Source organism: Panthera uncia, chromosome D1 (genome assembly GCF_023721935.1).
Source record: "Panthera uncia isolate 11264 chromosome D1, Puncia_PCG_1.0, whole genome shotgun sequence".
Taxonomy (NCBI): Eukaryota; Metazoa; Chordata; class Mammalia; order Carnivora; family Felidae; genus Panthera; species Panthera uncia.
Window position 1 is genome coordinate 25,387,072 of NC_064808.1, and position 19,927 is coordinate 25,406,998.

General features: G+C 49.4%; 1 protein-coding gene across 1 annotated transcript in view; it reads left to right on the plus strand.

Moving 5' to 3' along the window:
- Window positions 1-17,410, plus strand: part of ELF5 (E74 like ETS transcription factor 5) — a 26,139-nt gene extending 8,729 nt beyond the window's left edge. Inside the window, exons 2-6 of the mRNA XM_049648430.1 lie at window positions 2,422-2,655; window positions 5,922-5,972; window positions 13,877-13,945; window positions 15,135-15,330; window positions 15,778-17,410. Of these exons, the coding sequence (XP_049504387.1) occupies window positions 2,422-2,655; window positions 5,922-5,972; window positions 13,877-13,945; window positions 15,135-15,330; window positions 15,778-15,874 (647 nt within the window). The 3' untranslated portion in view covers window positions 15,875-17,410. The remainder of the gene's footprint in view (window positions 1-2,421; window positions 2,656-5,921; window positions 5,973-13,876; window positions 13,946-15,134; window positions 15,331-15,777) is intronic.
- Window positions 17,411-19,927: the final 2,517 nt, after the last annotated feature.

The window sequence follows — 19,927 nt, forward strand, 5'->3', positions numbered from 1 at the left end:
CTGTGCAGACGTGGGAAGGCTCCCTGAGATGGGGGAGTGAGCTGTGGTCTTGAGGATGAGCAAGAATTAGTTAGGAGACGGTAGATGGAGACCTTGTTCTGGCCCAGGAGCAATCTTGAGGGAGCCACAGGGGAGAGGGTGAGGAGGGGCCAGAGGAAGCAGGCCTTCCTCACCTCTGTCAGCCTCATCGCTGCACCCCTCTAGTGAGGACAGGACCATGGAAACACACGGCAACCAGAAAGCGCCCCATGATGCTGACTCTCTTTGCCCTCTGTGTAGTGAGAACAGCCGTTTTCCTCTCAGCTCCGGGGGCTGTGGGAAGGCCTTCCCTGAAGAGAGCCCGCCATGCTTGGCTCTGGCTCTGGCTTTTCTCCAGGGGGAGCCGCACACAAAGCCTGCTCTGTGGGTGAGCTTCAAAGGAGCGAGCTGAGGGGAACAGAGCCTGCCAGCAACACCTCCTCGTGTCAGTGCCCACCCCCACCCAAGCATTTCTCCGAATCCTCCAGGCCCTTTAGCGTCCAGAAACAACATGGCCCTCTTCACGTGCCAAAGAAAATAACAAGGGGGTGGAAGTGGAAAGAGGAGGGAATGGAGACTTGGCGAAACCTTTCCACGGAAAGAAATAAACTGTATCCTCCAACTGTTGCACACCGATAGCCATCTCCGTTGGGGACTCAGCTAGGGACCAAGGGTGGAAGAATTTCAAGGCTCATAAACATCCCTCATCAGAATACCAGGAATGTCAAAGGCCCCCGAGGTTTACTCAAGCCAGAAATCAGTAGATGAAAGCACAGACCAGACAGGGGAATGGCCGCCCTATTTTCCCAGTAGACCCTATTGGCCCCAAGGTGCCCCTCACGGGCTAGTGGGCGGGCCGCAGCCAGCGACCAGCAAGCAAGAAGTGAGGCGGCCTCCTCGTTCTCCTCACCCACCAGGTAGAGGCAACAACATTGATCTCGACCATCTTGACAGACTACCGACCCTTTATCCACATGCATATAAAATTCTGATTACAAACTTAAATGAAAACAAATCTATTGTTTAAGTTGACCACCCCTGAATCCACTCCACGGTAGGGAAAGAGATTTCTGGAAGGGCTCTGAGTTTTAGGGGGAGCCTCAGTTTCCCCCTCTGTGAAGTAGCCTGATCATTCCTATTTGGGAGGATTTGAGGCACTTGAGAAGCTGACACACCAGGGGTGCTTGAGGAGCTCCTGAAGGAGCAAGACTCCTGACAGGCAGCGAACATCTCTCTTGCCTTGGATTGGAAGCTCCATAGATTCACTGGGGACAGTGGCAGCAAATGCAGCATTTACCAGGGAGTCAGAATAGCCTCATTGACATTTGCTGTGGAGTCTAATTCTGAGTGACACTTTCTGTCATCGACACAGCCCGAGCCAGTCACTGTGCCATCCTCTACGTTCTGCCTTTCTCCTCACTTTTTCCACACTCGTCTGCCACCCTTTTCTCCTGGCATTGGGACAGAGCTGTTGAGCACCCAGTCTCTGTTCCAAGCCAAGCATGGCCCCTTCCCAGCCTCCCAGACAAGATGGTGCCCACTTCTCTCTGGGTTTGTACGGGGCTCCTCTGACGGAGTGACGGGGCTCTGGCCTCAGGATAGAAAAGCATTATCAAAACCACAGAAGCAACAATACAATCAACTCCCCCACGTCTCTCTTCCCCAGAGGAGACCGCTAAGGTGATCCAAGCTCTGTCGGACTGCGGGCAATGTCTCACCAGCTCGAACCCTCGGCCCTAGATGACCAGAAACAGCGCACAAACCAACAGCTAGTGTTGGCAACTGTTGTAAGAGCAGAGGGAATCAAATCAGCTTCAGATTGTGTCTGGCACACAGTCAGCATTTAATAACTATTGAGTTGCTGATCGTTTTCTAGGCGCTACACAGCCTATATACGTTAACTCCAAATTGCATCACAGCCCTGTGAGTTGGGCATATTATACCTATTTTACAGATGAGGAAACTGAGGCTTGAATGTCTATGGACCCTGCCCAAGTCGCAAGCAGCCAAACTAGGGTTGGAACCCGGGCTCGTCAGGCTCCAAAGAGTGTGCTCTTGATAACCTGTTGTCTGAAACCGAACCACTGAAGGGCCTTGTTCTCCCCTTCTCCGCTACTTCTCCTCTTTCTAAGCATCGAGACTAGGTCCAGGCACTCTCAAGCCATGACTGGGTTTCTCACCCGTCATCCTCTCTCCTGCCCCGACGTCCACCTGTAAGATCCAGTCTCTTCTGGTTTTTGCAGTGGAGTAGGTAACCTGGGCCCCGGAGCACCCCAAAGCCAGAGGCTCTTTTAACTCACAGCAGAGGGGTGGGGGTGTTAACACAACCGAAGCCTCCTTCGGGGGCCCTCTAGAGGCTTCCCTGGGGGCGGCTGTCCCTCACTTCCCTCTCTTCTGGCATAGCCTGCGACTCTTACTGGACGTCCGTCCACCCCGAGTACTGGACCAAGCGCCACGTCTGGGAATGGCTCCAGTTCTGCTGTGACCAGTACAAGCTGGATGCCAACTGCATTTCCTTCTGCCACTTCAACATCAGCGGCCCGCAGCTGTGCAGCATGACTCAGGAGGAGTTCACCGAGGCGGCCGGCCTCTGTGGGGAGTACCTCTACTTCATCCTCCAGAACATCCGCTCGCAAGGTCAGTGTCCAGAGGGCCGGGCCTCCAGGGGAGGGGCCCGGGACTGGGACCGAATGACCCCACGATGTGACTCACACGGCAAAATCTCATTCGCTGGAACTCTCTGTTCACTAACATCCCCGTCACCAAAACCTCTCGATACCTGGAAGTTCTAGTTTGCTAGGATTAGAGATCGTAGGTCAGAGGGAGCAAGTTAAGGGGAAGCAAGTTGAGTGCTTTTTTTATACGAGAAGAAAAACTAAAAAGACATTCAGGAACCAGATACAACAAAACAATGTATTATGTTAATTAAGATTTGCAACCATAAACCATGGAAGAAGAGGTTTCTGCTTGACTTTTCATTAAGCAGAAGGAGGAGAAAGTTAACTAGACCCTTTCCCTTCCCATTTCCTGAGGAGTCCGATTCATTGACATTTCGTGATCACTTTCCTAACGGTCAAGGAGAAACAGCCAGAAGGTGGCGTCAGTGGCATTCTTTAACATTTCAACAGGCCCTGCGAGAGCAGAATGTTGAACAGGTGTTTTAAAACTGGATAGGTTTCTTTTTGAGAACGTATAATTCTGTATCCCCATGTCACAGATAAAGGAACTATGGTCCCAAGCTATTAAGTGACTTCTCCGATGTCATACAGCAAACAGGGTTAATTCATGGAAAATCAATAGAAAGCAAAGGCTTTGAGTTCAGAAAGACCTGTGTTCCAATCCTGACTCCAACACTTTGGAGCCATAGGTCCTCTGGCAAAGGGCTTGCCAACTCTCTGGATTTCCACTGCCTCGTCTGTACCCTGGGATAATAATACACCTTCACTGGTGACAGGTTTCAGTGAAACATTGCCTGGAGCAGCAGAAAAAAGGGTAAATGCAATAAATGGCAGCTGGGGTTTTTTTTGTCATTATGAATATAACCAAGGGGAAGAAATTTTTAAAAATAAAGGAAATATATTTCAGCTCAATTTTAAGAAAAGACATTTCTAAAGGTTAGCACCTTTTTTTGGGAAGACTGCTTCAGAATATACTCAAGGTAGGAAGCTCCCCATCACTGGAGATAATCAAGCAGTCTAATAGCTCCCTGATCGATGGGGGTGCTGGGGCAGGGATTCCTGTCTGGGCAGAAAACCACAGAAGACCTTCCAACTCTAAGAATTCTTTGCTTTCCCCTTTCTCTCCCCAATCATGAGTGCCTGAGGGCGGGCAAGCTATAGATGTTGGCCTTGGGGCACTGCTCAGCTTCTGTCCTGGGAGCCATGACCCATCGGGGGCAGGGAAGGGACAAAGAGACCTGCTGTCCATTGTTGTCCAGTCCTGGCTTCTTTAGCCAGTGACACTGCCCTGCCAGGAGCAGTGGTCTGGGTGTAGAGTGGGCCCTCCCTGAAAAGGGGAAAGTCTGAGTAAATCACAGCAGCTCAGAGTAGAGCTCCAGGCTCCAGCACCTTCTGACGGAACCTGTTTGCATGAGAACCCCTGGGCCACAGAGAGGGAGGTGTCCCATCCTGGAAGAGGATGCAGCTTGGCATTGCCGGCCTTAGCCAAACATCGTGTCCATCCAGTTTGTCCCCAGGCCCCCAGCAGCCACTGTGCTGGGGTCTCTTCGCATGGGTACCTCCCTTCCCTGACACTTGTTACAACCCCAAATCCCTATTCCTGGTGCCAGTGCCTCAGGGTCGGTGCAAAAGAAGCCCAAAACAATTGTTTTTCAAACAGACCATATTTGGCTCCTTCTTATTCTGAGGAATCCCTGGAGTCACAAAGCCAACTCTAGCGGGGGAATTTCAGGCCAGCAACGTTCTTCAAGCAGGAATGTGTGCTGTGTATTGTGAACTGAAGTACACGTATTGTGACCAGACTTCACAGTGGCCCAATTTGCCTGGGACACATCGTTTTCACCTATTATCCCAGAGTAGTTGTTACTAGCACTGTCTTTCATTCTCAAAAGTGCCTGCATTTGGATAATAAATTAATTATATGGTGATCTGGTTATTATCTAGTTTAGGCCTTCTATTATTGCACAGATTAGGACTCTGGCAGAATAGGACACAGAAGGGCCGCCTGGGTGGTTCAGTCGGTTAAACGTCCAACTTCAGCTCAGGTCATGATCTCCTGGTTCGTGAGTTCAAGCCTCCTGTTGGGCTCTGTGCTGACAGCTCTGAGCCTGGAGCTTGCTTCAAATTCTGTGTCTCCTTCTCTCTTTCTGTCCCTCCCCTGCTCGCGCTCTGTCTCTCTCTCAAAAATAAACGCTAAAAAAAAATTTTTTTTGAAAAAAAAAAAAAAAGAATAGGACACAAAACAAGTACGTTTTGACAGCGGGAGGAGCTATGGGGCAGCGTAGGACCCAGCGTGCTGTCCGGTTCGGAAGTATCTCAGTAAGATTTAAGGGCCTGGAAACCCGGGGACGCTGGTTGCTGGAAGATGAAGTCAGCAAGGAGTGCGGGGGCCACAGTGGAGGTGGAGTGGGTCCCTCATCGGTTAATCCTCTATCCTGTGCTCTGGTGGCCCTGTGGGCAGAGTGGACCGTGGTGTCCCGGCCGAGCAAAACCCATCAGAAAATGGCGCTAGGAATAAACAGTCCCAAATGTGCCCTGTCCCGGCCTCCTGAGTCAGTGGAAGTTGGTGCTCACTGACCACCAAGCTAGGACAGAGGTGTCCTTTTTCCTGTACTGCTACATGGTAACTTGATTGGAAACTCCAAATTCACCCCCAACTCACCCCATGCTTCAGAGGAGCAAACCAAGGCCCCAACATGGCCCCCCAAATCCTTGTTAAAGCCTCTCAGTGGGCCTCGCACTTCTTTGGGCCTCCTGCGTCCATTTTCCCCTGTGACCAGCACGTAGCAGGCATTTAAATCCCCAGAGGATTAGAGGCTACATCATAGACCACAGACCCTGAGAGCGGAAGGGGGACTCAGCGGTGGTTTTGTCACCTGTGGCCAGTGAGGAACACGAGCCTGGAGACTGAGTGACTGGCAAGGTCCCACTGGGGTCAGTGACAAGGTCCAGCTCAGAGTCCAGGCCTGCTTGGAAAATCCTAGAGGCTGCTGGAATGCATGGCCCTGGGGCCCTCTCCAGGAGGCCTTTAAAAACCAGGAGACTGTCATCTCCCAAGGATGGCTTCAGGGTGGCCCAATTAGCGCCAGGTGGTCTCCAAGATTCTTTCTGAAATAAAACTACCCCACAGAGAGGACAGCTGTCCCCCCTTCTCCCCGCACCCCCTCTCCTGGCCAGGGAACCCAGGATCACGGTGCGGTTTGTGAACTTCTTTTTCTTTCCTAGGTTACTCCTTCTTTAATGACACAGAAGAGACCAAGGCCACCATCAAAGACTGTAAGTAACCAAGTTCAAGCTGCCCAAGGCTGTGCTGAGGCTGCTGTTGGGCACGGGGGCTTGATGGTCCTTTTGTGACCACGTTGAAAAGCTGATGACCTAGAAACGGTCACAGACCAGGAGAAGACAGCAGGGAGAAATGTGGTGGGCAGAGCACGGGGCTTGGATTTATGGATTCCTTGCCCTCCCCAGCCTCAGTGTCCCTATCTGTAAAATGGAGTGGCCCTCGCCAGGTCGTGGTGAGTTGGAGAAACAGTGCACATGAAGTGGCTGGCAGATGCCAGCGACGTGGACGCTCCAAACACTGGTATCTGTGAGCAATAATCATCATAATTACTAGCCATGGGGGCCTTGTAGCTGCTAATGTCTCTCAAGATCTGAGCTCACTAAGCAGTTTTCAATTACAAGGGGATGGAGGACCTACAAGAGCCCTATTGATTCTGAAAACTAACCCTCGCAGTTTCACTTTTGCAGACGGAGGTTTAGGAAAGGGAACTTTGGAGCTTTCTTTTTAATTTTTTAATGTTTTATTTATTTTTAAGACAGAGAGAGACACAGCATGAGTGGGGATGGGGCAGAGAGAGAGGGAGACACAGAATCTGAAGCAGGCTCCAGGCTCTGAGCTGTCAGCACAGAGCCTGATGCAGGACTTGAACCCATGAACTGCGAGATCATAACCTGAGCTGAAGTTGGACGCTTAACTGACTGAGCCCCCCAGGCGCCCCTGGAGCTTTCATTTTTTTAAAGACGATGATGGTTATTACTTTTAGTTGCCAAGTCCCACACAATGGCCCTGGCTTAGGAACTAAGAGGAGATGTGGGTGCTGGGTCCTGGGCAGGCCCCTTCCCTCCATAGACTTCGCTCCTTCATCTACAGAGACAGGACAGAGCATATGGGTACTGCTGAGGCCTCTGAGGGGCAGACACAGACAGATGGGTTCTTATGACTTATTGTTCCTGTTCTGAAAGTCCCAAGCAATCAACTGAGGATTCAGGTTATCTGGTTAATGAAGGGGTTTTTTTAAATTAATTTTTTAATGTTTATTTATTTGTGAGGAGAGAGAGACAGAATTCAAGCAGTGGAGGGGCAGAGAGAGAGGGAGACACAGAATCTGAAGCAGGCTCCAGGCTCTGAGCTGTCAGCACAGAGCCTGATGCAGGACTTGAACCCATGAACTGCGAGATCATAACCTGAGCCGAAGTCAGGCACTTAACCGACTGAGCCACCCAGGTGCCCCATGAAGGGTTTTTTCATTCAGAGTTTTAGTGCAGGAATAGCTGCATCCATGAACCACATTCTGTAGGCTTACAGAGGCCCGAGGTGCCCCATGGACCCCAGTGGACCTCACAAGAGCAGCTATGCCTTCCGTGAGGCGTCCCTGCATTCAGGCCTCAGAGCATAGCCTCATCCCTCTCTGGGAACAAAGCTCCCATGGAGCTTCCCAGCTCCACTAGAATCCTTCCGCAGCAGTCTGCAGGGTGCAAACCCAGCTGTCTCCACCCAGCCCAGGCCAGGAGAAGCCCCTGGAAGAAATGAGCCCACTGAGGCCCAGGGGCAGGCACCTGCTGTATTCCTAAGCAGCAATGAGTCTGACCTGCTTGACCCTTTCTCAGGGGTCAGTGTCTCTACCTATAAATGGGTGTCTTTTTGCCAACCTACCTTCCTCACAGCTAGGAAGAGATAGCGTGTCGTAAGTTCTTTAGAAGAAGTTGTTACATGAGTATACAACTAGCCCCAATTAGAGTCATTGCTATTATAATAATAATGGCAGTTAGCATTTACTGAGTGCTTACAAAGAGCTGGGCCCTGTGCTAGAATCTTTATAGACATTGTTTTGGGTAATCTTCTCAATAACTCTGTAAGACAATACCTAGTACCACATAGGAACTAAAGCTTAGAGGTTAAAGGTTAGGAAGGTGAGCAGCCCAGGTGTGTCTAAATCTGAAGCCCTTAACCCCTACTCTCCTACCCATTCCTTTCTTTCCCTTTTTTTTTTTAATTTTTAAGTTTTTTTAATTTAATCCCCCAGGCACCCCTTTTATTTCCCTTTTCATTCATTCATTCAACAAATATTTATTGAACACCTACTATGAGCCAGGCCCAGGCACTTACTATGTGCCATGGCTGCACTGATGAGGATAACTTTGGTCTTGCCTTCATAAAGCAAGAGAGGGAGAGAGACATTAAACAAATAATCCCCATAATAAATATGTGATGACTAAGTATGACGATATCGCAAAGGAAAAAGACAGGGTGCTGTGTGTGTGATGGAGGAAAGACTGTATTTAAATTAGGGACCAGGGAAGACTTCCTGGAAGAAGAGATATTTTACATTAAACCTAAAGGATGAAAGTTAGCCAGGAAAAGAAGGAAGAAAAGGGTCCAGGGAATGAGTGGCAAGTGCAAAGGCCCTGGAGCAGGATCAATTTTGGAGCCCTTGAGGAAGAATCAAAAAAAGGCTAGAAACTTTCACACTAGGAGGCTCAATATGGTAACCACTAGCCACAGGTGGCTATTAAATTTAAATAAAATTAAGTAAAGTTAAAATTCAGCTGCTGAGTCACACTGGCCATATTCCAAGTGCTCCATAGCCACAGGTAGCCAGTGGCTACCACATAGGACTGCTCAGCTTCCTGTCACCATGATAAGTTCTCTTGGACAGCACCTTGGTAGATCATTGGCCACATCAGCAGAGGGAGGAGTGGGAGCTGAGGCCAAGAGCAGGGCAGAGGCAGGTCATGTACAGCTCTTGAGTCTGGATTTCATTCTGAGCAGTCTGGAAAGCCACTAAAGCAGGAAACGATAAGATCCCGTCTGCATTTTAAGAAGATCTCCCAGACTGCGGTGTCTAGGTCAGGAAGGAGGACAGCCAGGAGGCTACTGTCCAGGAGGAGAGTGATGGTGATGGTGGCCCAGACCAGGTGACAGGAGGGACAGAGAGAAGTTTGTGGAGGCAGAGGTGGTGATAAGACAAGGACTCTAAGCTGGCTTCTCTGGCACATGCACCCATGGAGACAAGCACTCCCAGTGTATGCCCTGCCCAGCCTGCTGCAATCAGGGAGGCACAAGTTCTAGACTGAACTCAGGGTCATGTGGTCTGGTGAGTACAACCGAAAATGAGCACCACAGCTTTGCCGAGTTGCAGCCTCCACGGCTACAGCCAGGAAACCACAGCCTTCCCACTGGGCCCCTGGCTCTCTCACAGATTTCCCAAAACAGAAACCCTAATGTACAGTTTAATAGGAACGGATCATATAAGGAGCCTGTTCTAGAAAGTCCAGGACATATGATCATGATGCCCACGGCCCAGGTGATGTTTCATGATCTTAGACACCATCCACCCCAGAAATGAGCTATGCCAGCCAGAGGCCAAGGCCTTGGCCAACCAAGACAACTGGCATCCTGGAGGCTTCAGGTAACGTTCCCATGAGTCTTCAGTGAAGATTAACATCACTCATTGGCATTTGTAAAACACGTGCCCAGAGCGGTGCCAGGAAGAGTACTGCACATACTTTAGCCCATTTAATCTTCATTAAAACTCCAACAGGTGGTTTTGTTACTCCCATTCACACCTGAGGAAATCAGAAGAGCAATAACTTGCAAATAAGATGGGATTCCAATTCATTTTCTCAAAGTCTGTTCTTGTATACGCTATGCCATTCACCAAACAAACACACACACACACACACGCGCGCGCATACATGCACATGAGCACAAGCGCCTAGACCCTTCTCTTCATTCTGTTGCCCCCTCAGCTGAGACCCAAGGCTCAAGAATCTTCTGGGTCTGGGCCCAGCTCTGCAGTGATCCAGAGAACGAGATGATTTTCAACTTAGTACCTGCTGAAGGGACCCAGGCCCAACAAGCTCTGAAACTGTTGGACTGGCCCAAGTGACACGCCCCAGCCCCTCCCACCCCCACTGCAGAAATGCCAGAAAACAAAGCCTGAAGGCCTGGGTTCTAGGCTCAGAGCCTCTCCTCCTGACACGGAGACTGGGCTCTATGGCACCGCTCACGTCGTGGGGATGTGATGAGCTGCTTTTGGAAACTCTGCCTCTCCTGCCCCATATTGGCTTCTGGACTTCAGTCAATGACTGAGAATATATCCTTTGGCCACATTTTAACAGTCTCCAGCCTCAAGGCAACCGAACCTTTCCAAATCCCAGAGACAGCAGAGAACTGAGGCCACGCCCCAGTCACCCCACACTGGCACAGCCTAGCTGCGGGGACACATTCGAGATAAAGATAGTTCTGAGACAGGGAGACGTGTCCCCCAGAATATCACTGGCAAAGAAATACAGCGGGTTCGTGGGGGTGCTGTGGCCTCTGGCTGGCATCAGTGGGGGCTTTGACTTGGAAACCTGCCTCTGCCTGGCCATCTCATTGATGGCCACAGCGCCTCTGCCCCCAGGGCTCCCCACTGCCACCCTGCCAAGCCAGGCCTCCAGTCTAGGGGACCCGTGAGTGGCTTCAAAGCCACCAGTGAGGACTGGAGGCAGATAAAACAGAGTTATGTGTGGCAAGACCCACAAGGAGAGGCTCCCACAGTCCACATAACCCCGTTTCACACTGACCTATCCTGTGTTCACCCCAGCCAGCCGAATACCCCTCATCTGCAACACATGGAAGAAATCATAAAAATTAAAAGGCCGACTTTTCCCCTCCCTCTTCTTGCCGTTTTGGCATTTCAGCGAAAGCTTATTGTCTCTTCACCGGTTAGTAATTCACCTTCATCTATTTTCACCACTCCAGTTGCTTTCTCTCTTCTTAAAAGATTAACCCAACAACAGGTCTGCCCCGTGGGGGATGCTGTGCATGCAGCATGGCGTCTGAGGGGACAGAAGGGCAGCGGTCTTTCTTGTCGCAGTCGGCCAGCTGTCTGTCCTGCTCACTTGCTTTCACGTCTCTCCACCTGGCAGCTGTCCCTGTTCTCCGCTGACCTCGCCCGGGCATTCACTTGTGGTTTGCACATACCTGCCCGTGTGCGTGGGCCTGTTTTTCCACATCAGTGCAATTCCAGGCTGTAGCATCTGAAAGGGTGAAGAGGCCCAGGGACCCTGAAGGCTGAAGGCATGCGTGCACCTCATTGTTTGCTCCAGTGGACATGCACTGGGGCTGCCGGAGCTTAGGGCTCTGAGGTCGGCCTGCTCCGGCGCTGGCCAGGCACGTGACCTGCCCCGTGCCCCGCCCCACCTACCATCCGGGGTGTCGCTTTCCCTGCCCCCGCCCGGTTTCAATATTCCCAGCATTTATCACCGGCCAAAATGGTCCATATTGGCTTGTTGGTGAGATGTTGCTACCCACTCGGAGGTCTCAGAGGAGAGACTTGGACCTCTTTTGGGCCGTGCCTCCAGCACCTCGTGGCGTGGGCGTGCGGTGGCTCACTACTCGCGAACCAACGAGCCAATGACCTGCAGTGTGCTCCCCGAGCCCCCTGCGCCGCCGTTTATTTCCGTGTCACGTGGGGATAGGAACAGAGGGTCACCACAAGGGTGGGTGAGGTGAGTACCCGGCCACAGCACACGCTCAACAAGCTTAGCTCATAGTTAGTCGGGAAACGTCTGTCAAACACCTACAATGAAAGAGACAGGCTAGAGTAATAGCTCCGAACGTCAGCTTTGGAACGGAACTGCCCTGGGTTCAAGTCCTGCCTCCACCGCTCGGGATGAAATCTTTCAGCTCTCTGGGCTTCCATTTCTTCCTCCATAAAGTGGACATAGCAACAGCACCACACAAGGTGGTTGCAGGAATTAAATCAGATAGTTTGCGTGAAGCACTTAACAAGCACTTGGCATTTAGCAAGCGTTCCACAGTAGAGCAGAAAAGAGACAAGATCAACCACTGCAGTGGAGTAGAACTAGTGCTGTGATACTAAGGCACACACAGTCGCTAGGAGACAGAGAGGGGACCTGACCCAGGGGTAAGTTCAGAGAAGACTTCCTGAAGAGGTCTGGAGAGCAAGAGTGGGTTTGGTGGAAGTGGGGAGCAGGGGGCTATGCAAAGGCCCTGAGGCAGGAGAAAGCCGATATGCATTGGGACTATCTAACTCAAGAGCAGGGAAGAAGTTGGGAAGCAGCAAGACAGAAGGCTAGAGAGCTGGGTGGAGGTTGGTTTGTGAAAGGCCTGACTAACGCGGCGGGCTTCATCCTGGAGACAAGAGGAGGCTACTGCAGGATGGTAAGCCAGGGAGAGACATGACCCAGTAGCACTGAAACAGATTGACCTGGTCAGCAGTGTGGGACACAGGACACCATTCCTTTCCTTGACAACATACTTACCCTTTCATCCAGTGATTATAGCATAGTATACCTACTAGACTCACAGTACACATGCTTAGTACAGAATGGCATGTGGTGTAGTGGTTGCTCAGTACTACCTACTGAGTATCTACCATACTCCAGGCCCTGGGCTGGGTGTCGGGGGGACAATACATCTGGAGACACAAATCCCTGACTTTTGATGGGAATAGAGTGTGAACTAAATAAAAGATGTTCTACCAGGTTCGATGGTGATAAATATTAAGGAAAAAAAAAAAAAAGTAAAATAAAATAAGGGATTGTGGATACAGGATGCTGAGTAGGGGTGAGTGTGTGTGATTCCACTGAGATGGTGACTTTGAGCAAAGATGGAGAGGAGGGCCAGAACCACGGATATCCAAGGAAAGAGCACTCAGGGCAGAGGGAGGGCAAGTGCAAAGACCCTGGGGTAGAATGTGCACGTGAGTTTCAGAAAGAGCCAGGAAGCCAGTGTGGCTGGAGCAAAGTGACCAAGGGGAGCGCCGGGGGGGGGGGGGGGGGTGAGATCTGGTACCACCTGTTTCGTTTATCCGTAAACCATATACTACTTTGAAACGATGCTGTGCGAGGGTCTCAAGCGGTTACTTACAGCGTGAGTTCTAATTGAGCTCTGTATTGAGTTCCTGCCTTGCTTTATGCTATTCATCAGCTCTGGTCTCTCTCTGCTCCTGCTAGTGTCCCTTCCAGTCTGTTCCGCACACCCGAGTCAGAGAAATTTTCTTAAAATGTGGATCTTGGGGCGCCTGGGTGGCTCAGTCAGTTAAGCGGCCGAGTTCAGCTCAGGTCACGATCTCGCGGTCCGTGAGTTCGAGCCCCGCGTCGGGCTCTGGGCTGATGGCTCAGAGCCTGGAGCCTGCTTCCGATTCTGTGTCTCCCTCTCTCTCTGCCCCTCCCCTGTTCATGCTCTGTCTCTCTGTGTCTCAAAAATAAATAAACGTTAAAAAAAATTATAAAAAAAAATTTTTTTAAATGTGGATCTTGTCAAACTCCAAAGTCTTTACTCTTTGAATAAAACCCTGAGTCCTTACTATGGCCTGTAAGGAAGGCCCTGTGGGCTCTGCCAGCAGCCGGCTTCCCCAGCATCCTTGTCTGCCCCTCCCCTGGGCACAGATGCCTGCCTCACTGGTTCTCTCTGCATGCTTGTCTCTGCACATGCTTCTCCCTCCCTCCGGGACCCTCTCGCACCTCCTCACATCTGCGCAGATCCCTCCTGCACAGGAGGCCCTCCCTGGCCACCCCACCTAACGTGGGCACTTCCCCCCCGCCCCGCCCGCCAATTTGTTCTCTACCTGATGTCTTGCTTCCTTCCCAACACCTTAAATAGGTGGATTGTTTGTTTGACTCGTGTGTTGCCTTGCCTGTGGGTCCTTAAATTCCACCTGCACAGGGACCAGGTCTGTCTCGTTCTCTCCTGTTCCCAGCACAGAGCCCAGAACCTGGCACCCAGCGGGTCAGCGTACAAACACTTCCTGCAGGCAAACACCTCGCACCTACTATTTACCCCCAAAGCGCCTTGGCTGCCACAAAGGCAGCCAGTTAAGAGTTGCTCATTTTGGTGTGATTTAAGCTCTGAGTGACTTCTCCTGCTACAAATGATTCTATTTCAGATGCCGATTCCAACTGTTTGAAAACCAGTGGCACCAAAAGTCAAGACTGTCACAGTCATAGTCGAACGAGTAAGTGTAGAGATGCCATTTCTCATTTCTAATTTCCTAAAACCACTCATGAGACAAGCACTCTAATACCCTTTCAAACTGAATGTTTGAATGGGACCAGTTGTTTCCCGAAGAAGGTACCAGGAAAGTTGACTTTTATGGCATCAAAATCACATTGCTTTTCACTTAGACATCGTGTTACAAGAATTAAAATGAGGAAGGAAAGAAATTTTCTAACCGTGTTGAATTTCTGAATAAGGGTCTATTTCTCCTGGTCTACTGGGGAGTTTTCTCTCTGAAGTACTCATGGACAATAGTAGAGAAAACACCAGGTGTTGGCAATTCTGTTAGCCTTTCCCGGCCCTAAAATCTACCCAGTGCAGAACTAACTCTGTATTAAATCGTAATCCTCCAACGTCTGCTCGGAGGTAGGTACTCTTACCCCATTTCACAGATAACTAGAGAGATCACGATTACAGAGCTAGAAGAGGTGAATTCAGGACCCAAACCCAGGTGGTTGGACTCTCCAGACAGGCTTAACCACAATGGAAAAGTGTGGTTAAGTGGTGAAGAAAACAAGAGAAATACCAGCTTTTCATGAAAAACATAATTGTAGGATTGGTCTGCCCAGAGAGGTAGGGTTATGGGATTTGAGTACAACCATAATGCCTGTCGGCCCATTTGACTGTCATTTAATTATTTCCTAAGAATTAGTCCATAGCTCCACGAAGCGAGGACAGTGTGTGAGCCACGGTGTTTCCGGTCAATATAAATTTGGCGTCCCCGTATGTGTGTTTTCTGATTGCTTTCATAGAAGACAGACATTTCACGGCTCAGTCAGGTTCCAAGTGGAGCACTGGGTCATAACGATGGAAAATAACCCCATAAAAGAAGCAGCTATTCTCATAAATTAATGAGAAGTTGTATACTTCTCTTAGAATTAAAAAAAAAAAATTAAGTTTATTTATTTATTTTGAGAGAGAGAGAGGAAAAGAATGAGCGGGGCGGAGGGCCAGAGAGATGGAGAGGGAAAGAGAGGCTCCAAGCAGGCCCCGCGCTGTCAGCCCAGAGTCCGACGTGGGGCTCAATCCCACAACCCTGGGATCATGACCTGAGCTGAGATCAGGGGTCGGACACTCAACCAACAGAGCCACCTACGTGCCCCTTAAACGATTTTTAAGTAACTTTTTTTTTTTCCCCTTCTCAAAAGGCCTCCAAAGTTCTCATCTCTGGGAATTTGTGCGAGACCTGCTTCTATCTCCTGAAGAAAACTGTGGCATTCTGGAATGGGAAGATAGGGAGCAAGGTATTTTTCGGGTGGTAAAATCAGAAGCCCTGGCAAAGATGTGGGGACAAAGGAAGAAAAATGACAGAATGACGTATGAAAAGTTGAGCAGAGCCCTGAGGTAAGTTAAGAGCATGAAATGCCATGAGCCTTCGGGCAGAGTTCTACAAAATGGCCAGCCACAGAGGATTAGTCTGTGTTTGCAGCTCTTTCCTTGATAATCGAAAGGTCATGAGACAACACTGTGGTTCTTAGTTACAGGTGGGATTATGGTTTGTAAATGGACACGCCGTCCTTCGCATTCTTGGCAGTGGCCCCGGGGATCATGCCGAGTGCAGGCCATCCCACACATACACACACAAAACGCGCTTTGAACTGAGAGTGGGGAGGCTCAGTCTTCAAGATGTCTGGGAAAGGTTTAAGTGTAAGCTGATAGCAGGGTGTGAAAATACCAGGGTAACCAAAGACCAGCCTGCTCACCTAAGAGGAATGAAGGACAGGGTTTGTATTCTGTTGTTTTCCGGGGGTGCGGACCTCCCCACATTCCTCTTCTGCTTGCCTTTCTCAGGTACTACTACAAAACGGGAATTCTGGAACGAGTCGACCGAAGGCTAGTGTACAAATTTGGCAAAAATGCACACGGGTGGCAGGAAGACAAGCTATGATGTGCTCGGTTTTACGCATCTCTGTCTTCTAAAACAATCGGATCACCAGAGACATTGCAAAGTCTTTTTGTTGTTGTCAACCTGCAAATGTGCTGATAAAATTTCTCCACCCGTCAGCTTACGTTTGGATTCAGAGTTGTTGTCATCTGCGTGGGGACAGCGGCAGCAGCTCTTAAGAAATTCCCTTTTTTTTTCTTACCCAAGGGGGAGGAGGGGGTGATCTTTCGAAGTACCTTGATGAAACATGACTTCCCGAATCAAGAGTTGCAGACACACAATAGCCCACGCTATTGGTGCTGCTCGGAGGAAAGGATCCAGTTCTGCCACTGGAGACTCGTCCGGTGCTCCCGTTCGAAAGGCTCAGAAGTTTTCACATTTTTAACCGTGGCAGCTCACAAAGGAAAAGCAGTTAGTATAGTGGGAGGGGGTGAGACGTGGGTGAGACAAACATACTGTAGATTTTAAGTCGTTCACGTCAAACGCCATAGAAAAGTTTCTTAATTAATAAAGGAGCTAATCCATCAAGCTGGGACGTGACTGGGTTTAGCATGGGTTAATAGTAAGTTTCTGAACCAGAGCATCTCTTGCGCCGCTCAGCAAAACTCCCATGGCCATCTTTCTAGAGCAACACACTTAAAATTAGGCACGTTATTTACTCCTGCTGAGTTTATTCCCCCTCTTCTCCTCCTGGCGGGGGGCAGCCAAGTTAATCAACAGATACTTGTACCGATTTCCAAATCACCGCTGTTTCTGATTCCAGCCGTCAGTGCCACAAAATTGTAACTCGTTGATTCCGTCAGTGGCCAAGGCGTTAAACCTTTATAGACCCGGCAGTGCCCTGACCACTCTGTAATGGCCGATTAAATTTATAAGCCTCTTTTGTTTTGTCTTCCTGGCATGTACTCAAGCTCTAAAACACATTTCCTTGACAAAAGTAGCGAGAGTGAATTTATACCAGTAAATGTTCACAGGTTTGAGTCTGCACTGACATCTTCTCATTACTCACGGGGCAAGGCGGGGGGGGGGGGGGGGGGGGGGGGGAGCCATTAGTGACCTACAATGAGGTGGCCTGCCCCGAGGACTGCTACTCCACCCGAGCAGGGATTTCCATGTGACAAGGCACTGAAACAGGATACAGGCTGAGGACCTCCGTGCGTAGAGTTTAACTTCAAAAGCAACGTGTTTTAAAAAATGTGAATTACTGTAAAATAATCTATTTTTGGATTCACGTGTTTTCCAGGTGGATATAGTTTGTAAACAATGTGAATAAAATATTTAACGTGTTAAAGTGTCTCTGTGTCGTTAAATTCCACAAGGCAGACTCAGCAAAGCATTAGCGACCTGGGAAACCTTTGACGACACTTCCGTTTCTTAGCGTTTTGGATGTGTAAAGAGCCCCAGAAGATGCAAGAAATATATGCAGTAACCCTACCCACCACCTCTACATCCTAAGGCAGAGGTTCCCCTAACAAAATGGAATACATAGGTGAGTGGGACCTACGGATACGTTTCTGTTTGGTATCCACGTGCGGGCATGCACACACACACACACACACACACACACTTTTTTTTTTTTTGCTCGTTTTGAGGTTTGGTTTTGTCTCTCACTCTGAATTAGTTACCTTATCTAAAAATCAGGGGATTGACTGAAAAATCCAGATTTCCAGCTTCTTTTAAAAACTCAGATCCGGCCACACTAGTTTTCTCCATGCTTTGTGGCAATAATTTCCTGGGGCTAAGTAGAAACTGCCCCCTTTGGGCAGAGCATCTGGTCACCACTTCATACCTCCTTCCGGACATTCAGCTATGTTCTCGCCCTATTGTGGCGTTTGTTTCCATGCACCCAGAATGCTTGTACGTTTTGAACTTGGGACCTCCGTCTTGGCCATCTGAAGAGGTAAGTGCCATGGCAGTGGATGGATCAAAGCCCACAGTCCCACTGAAAGAAGAGATTGTCCAGAAAATTGGAAATTTGCTGACGGGAGAGAACTGGGAACTTTCCAGCAGAGAGTTTGGCAGAAGCAGAACCAAGAAGTTGAGGCGGGGGGAGATGGCGGGGACTGAGGTGGGGGTCAGAGCGGGGTAGGGGAGGGGGGGGGGGGAGGAGTAACACGCTACCTAAGAGATGCTGCCCAGCCCTGGAGGGGGGGCTTCGAGCAATTCACAGAACAAAAGAATTTATCCCTCTGCCACTCAAGAAGTTTTCCCTTTACAAAATCATTAAACCAGCATCCTCTTCGCATTAGTTTCCTAGAGCTGCCCATGACAAATGACCACATTTGGTGGCTTACAACAGGAGGGATGTATTGTCTCCCAGTTCTGGAGGCTGGAAGTCTGAAATCAAGGTGTTGGCTGAGCCATGCCCCCTCCCTAGACTCTAGGAAAGAATGCTTCCTTTCCTCATTCTGCTTCTGGTGGCTCCAGGCCTCCTTGGCTTAGGGCTCTAAGATTCCAACCTCTGCCTCCACCTGCAAGTGGCCTGCCCCTCCTTCTCCCCTTTGGTCTCTTAGAAGAATACTCATCTCTGGATTCAGGAACCATCTGGATAATCCAGGATGATCATATCTTGAGACCCTTAACTTAATGACATCTGCAAAAACTCCTTTCAAATAAGGTCACCTTCGCAGCTTCCGGAGGTTGGGACACGGGCTATCCTTCTAGAGGACTTAATTCAACCTACTATACTCTTTAAAATGTGAACTTTACGGGGTGCCTGGGTGGCTCAGTCGGTTGAGCGTCTGACTTCGGCTCAGGTCATGATCTCACGGTTCATGGGTTCGAGCCCCGCATCTGGTTCTGTGCTGACTGCTTGCTCAGAGCCTGGAGCCTGCTTCAGATTCTGTCTCCTTCTCTCTCTGCCCCTCCCTTGCTCACGCTTTGTCTCACTCTATCTCTCAAAAAAAAAAAAAATGTAAAAAAAAAAATTTAAATGTGAGCTTTACTTGAACATAGAGCTCCGTGACACAAGTCACTAAAGAACGGAAAATGTGAAAAGCTGCTTAAAATACCACACTGCCAGCAAACGATACTAGAGCAAAAAAACAAAACCAAAACCAAACAAACAAAAAACCCTAAAAATGACAATGCAAAATTCAAAGAGTCAAATGAGGGAAAAGTGGTTGCTTTATTAAAAAAAAAAAAAAAAAAAAGATCACAGTAGAGCTTTAGATAGAAAACTTTCAGTATATTCGTGACTGTTGAAAATTGTCCAAAATCTAAAAGTATACAGAACTTTTTGAGTTCACCTCTCCTAACCTTTCACGTTGTTAAAAGCTCTGATGAGGACTTTCAAGCCTTCAATTTGTCTCAGCAGCTCATTGAAAGTGGAATTTGGCCATCTGCTTTGTGGTGCCATGAACTAAGAGGCCAAGAAGTGGCCACAGAGCCTGACCGCCTTTCTCTCAGAAACGCACGTGCTAAGGTCTTAAAGCTCATTTCCTTCGTAGATAAATTGGAGCGATGCTCATGTACCAGGGAAATACAAGATGAATGTGTTTTTACATCAAAATTCTGACACTGGATTTCACAAGAACAAGGAGCTCCCTCCCAGAGCTTAAAAGCCCCGACCAAGTACTCCTCTCAGGAGAACAAATCATCGATTTTAAAATACCGGGAGTTGATCTTCAGGCAGCGGTGTGCCAGAGCTGAAGGGAAAATGCCCTTTAAGGTGAGGATGTGAGAACTGAAGAGGACGCGTCCGCACAAAAGCAGGCACACAAACGATCACAGCAGCATCACTCAGAGTAGCCGACAAGTGGAGGCGCCCACATGTCTGTCAACTGACGAACGGGTAAATAAAACACAGCACATCCGTACAGTGGCATATTATTTGGCAATAAAAGGAAATGAAGCACGGTACACGCTGCAACATGTAAGAACCTTGAAAACACGATGCTGAGGGAAAGAAGCCAGTCACAAAGACCGTGTGTCGTAGGCCTCCATTTAAATGAAACGTGTGGAACAGGCCCGTCTCTACACAGCAGGTAGACTGGTGATGGCCAAGGGTTGGGGCAAGGTTCAGTTGGGGGCAGGGTGAGTGATTGGGTTTTGCCG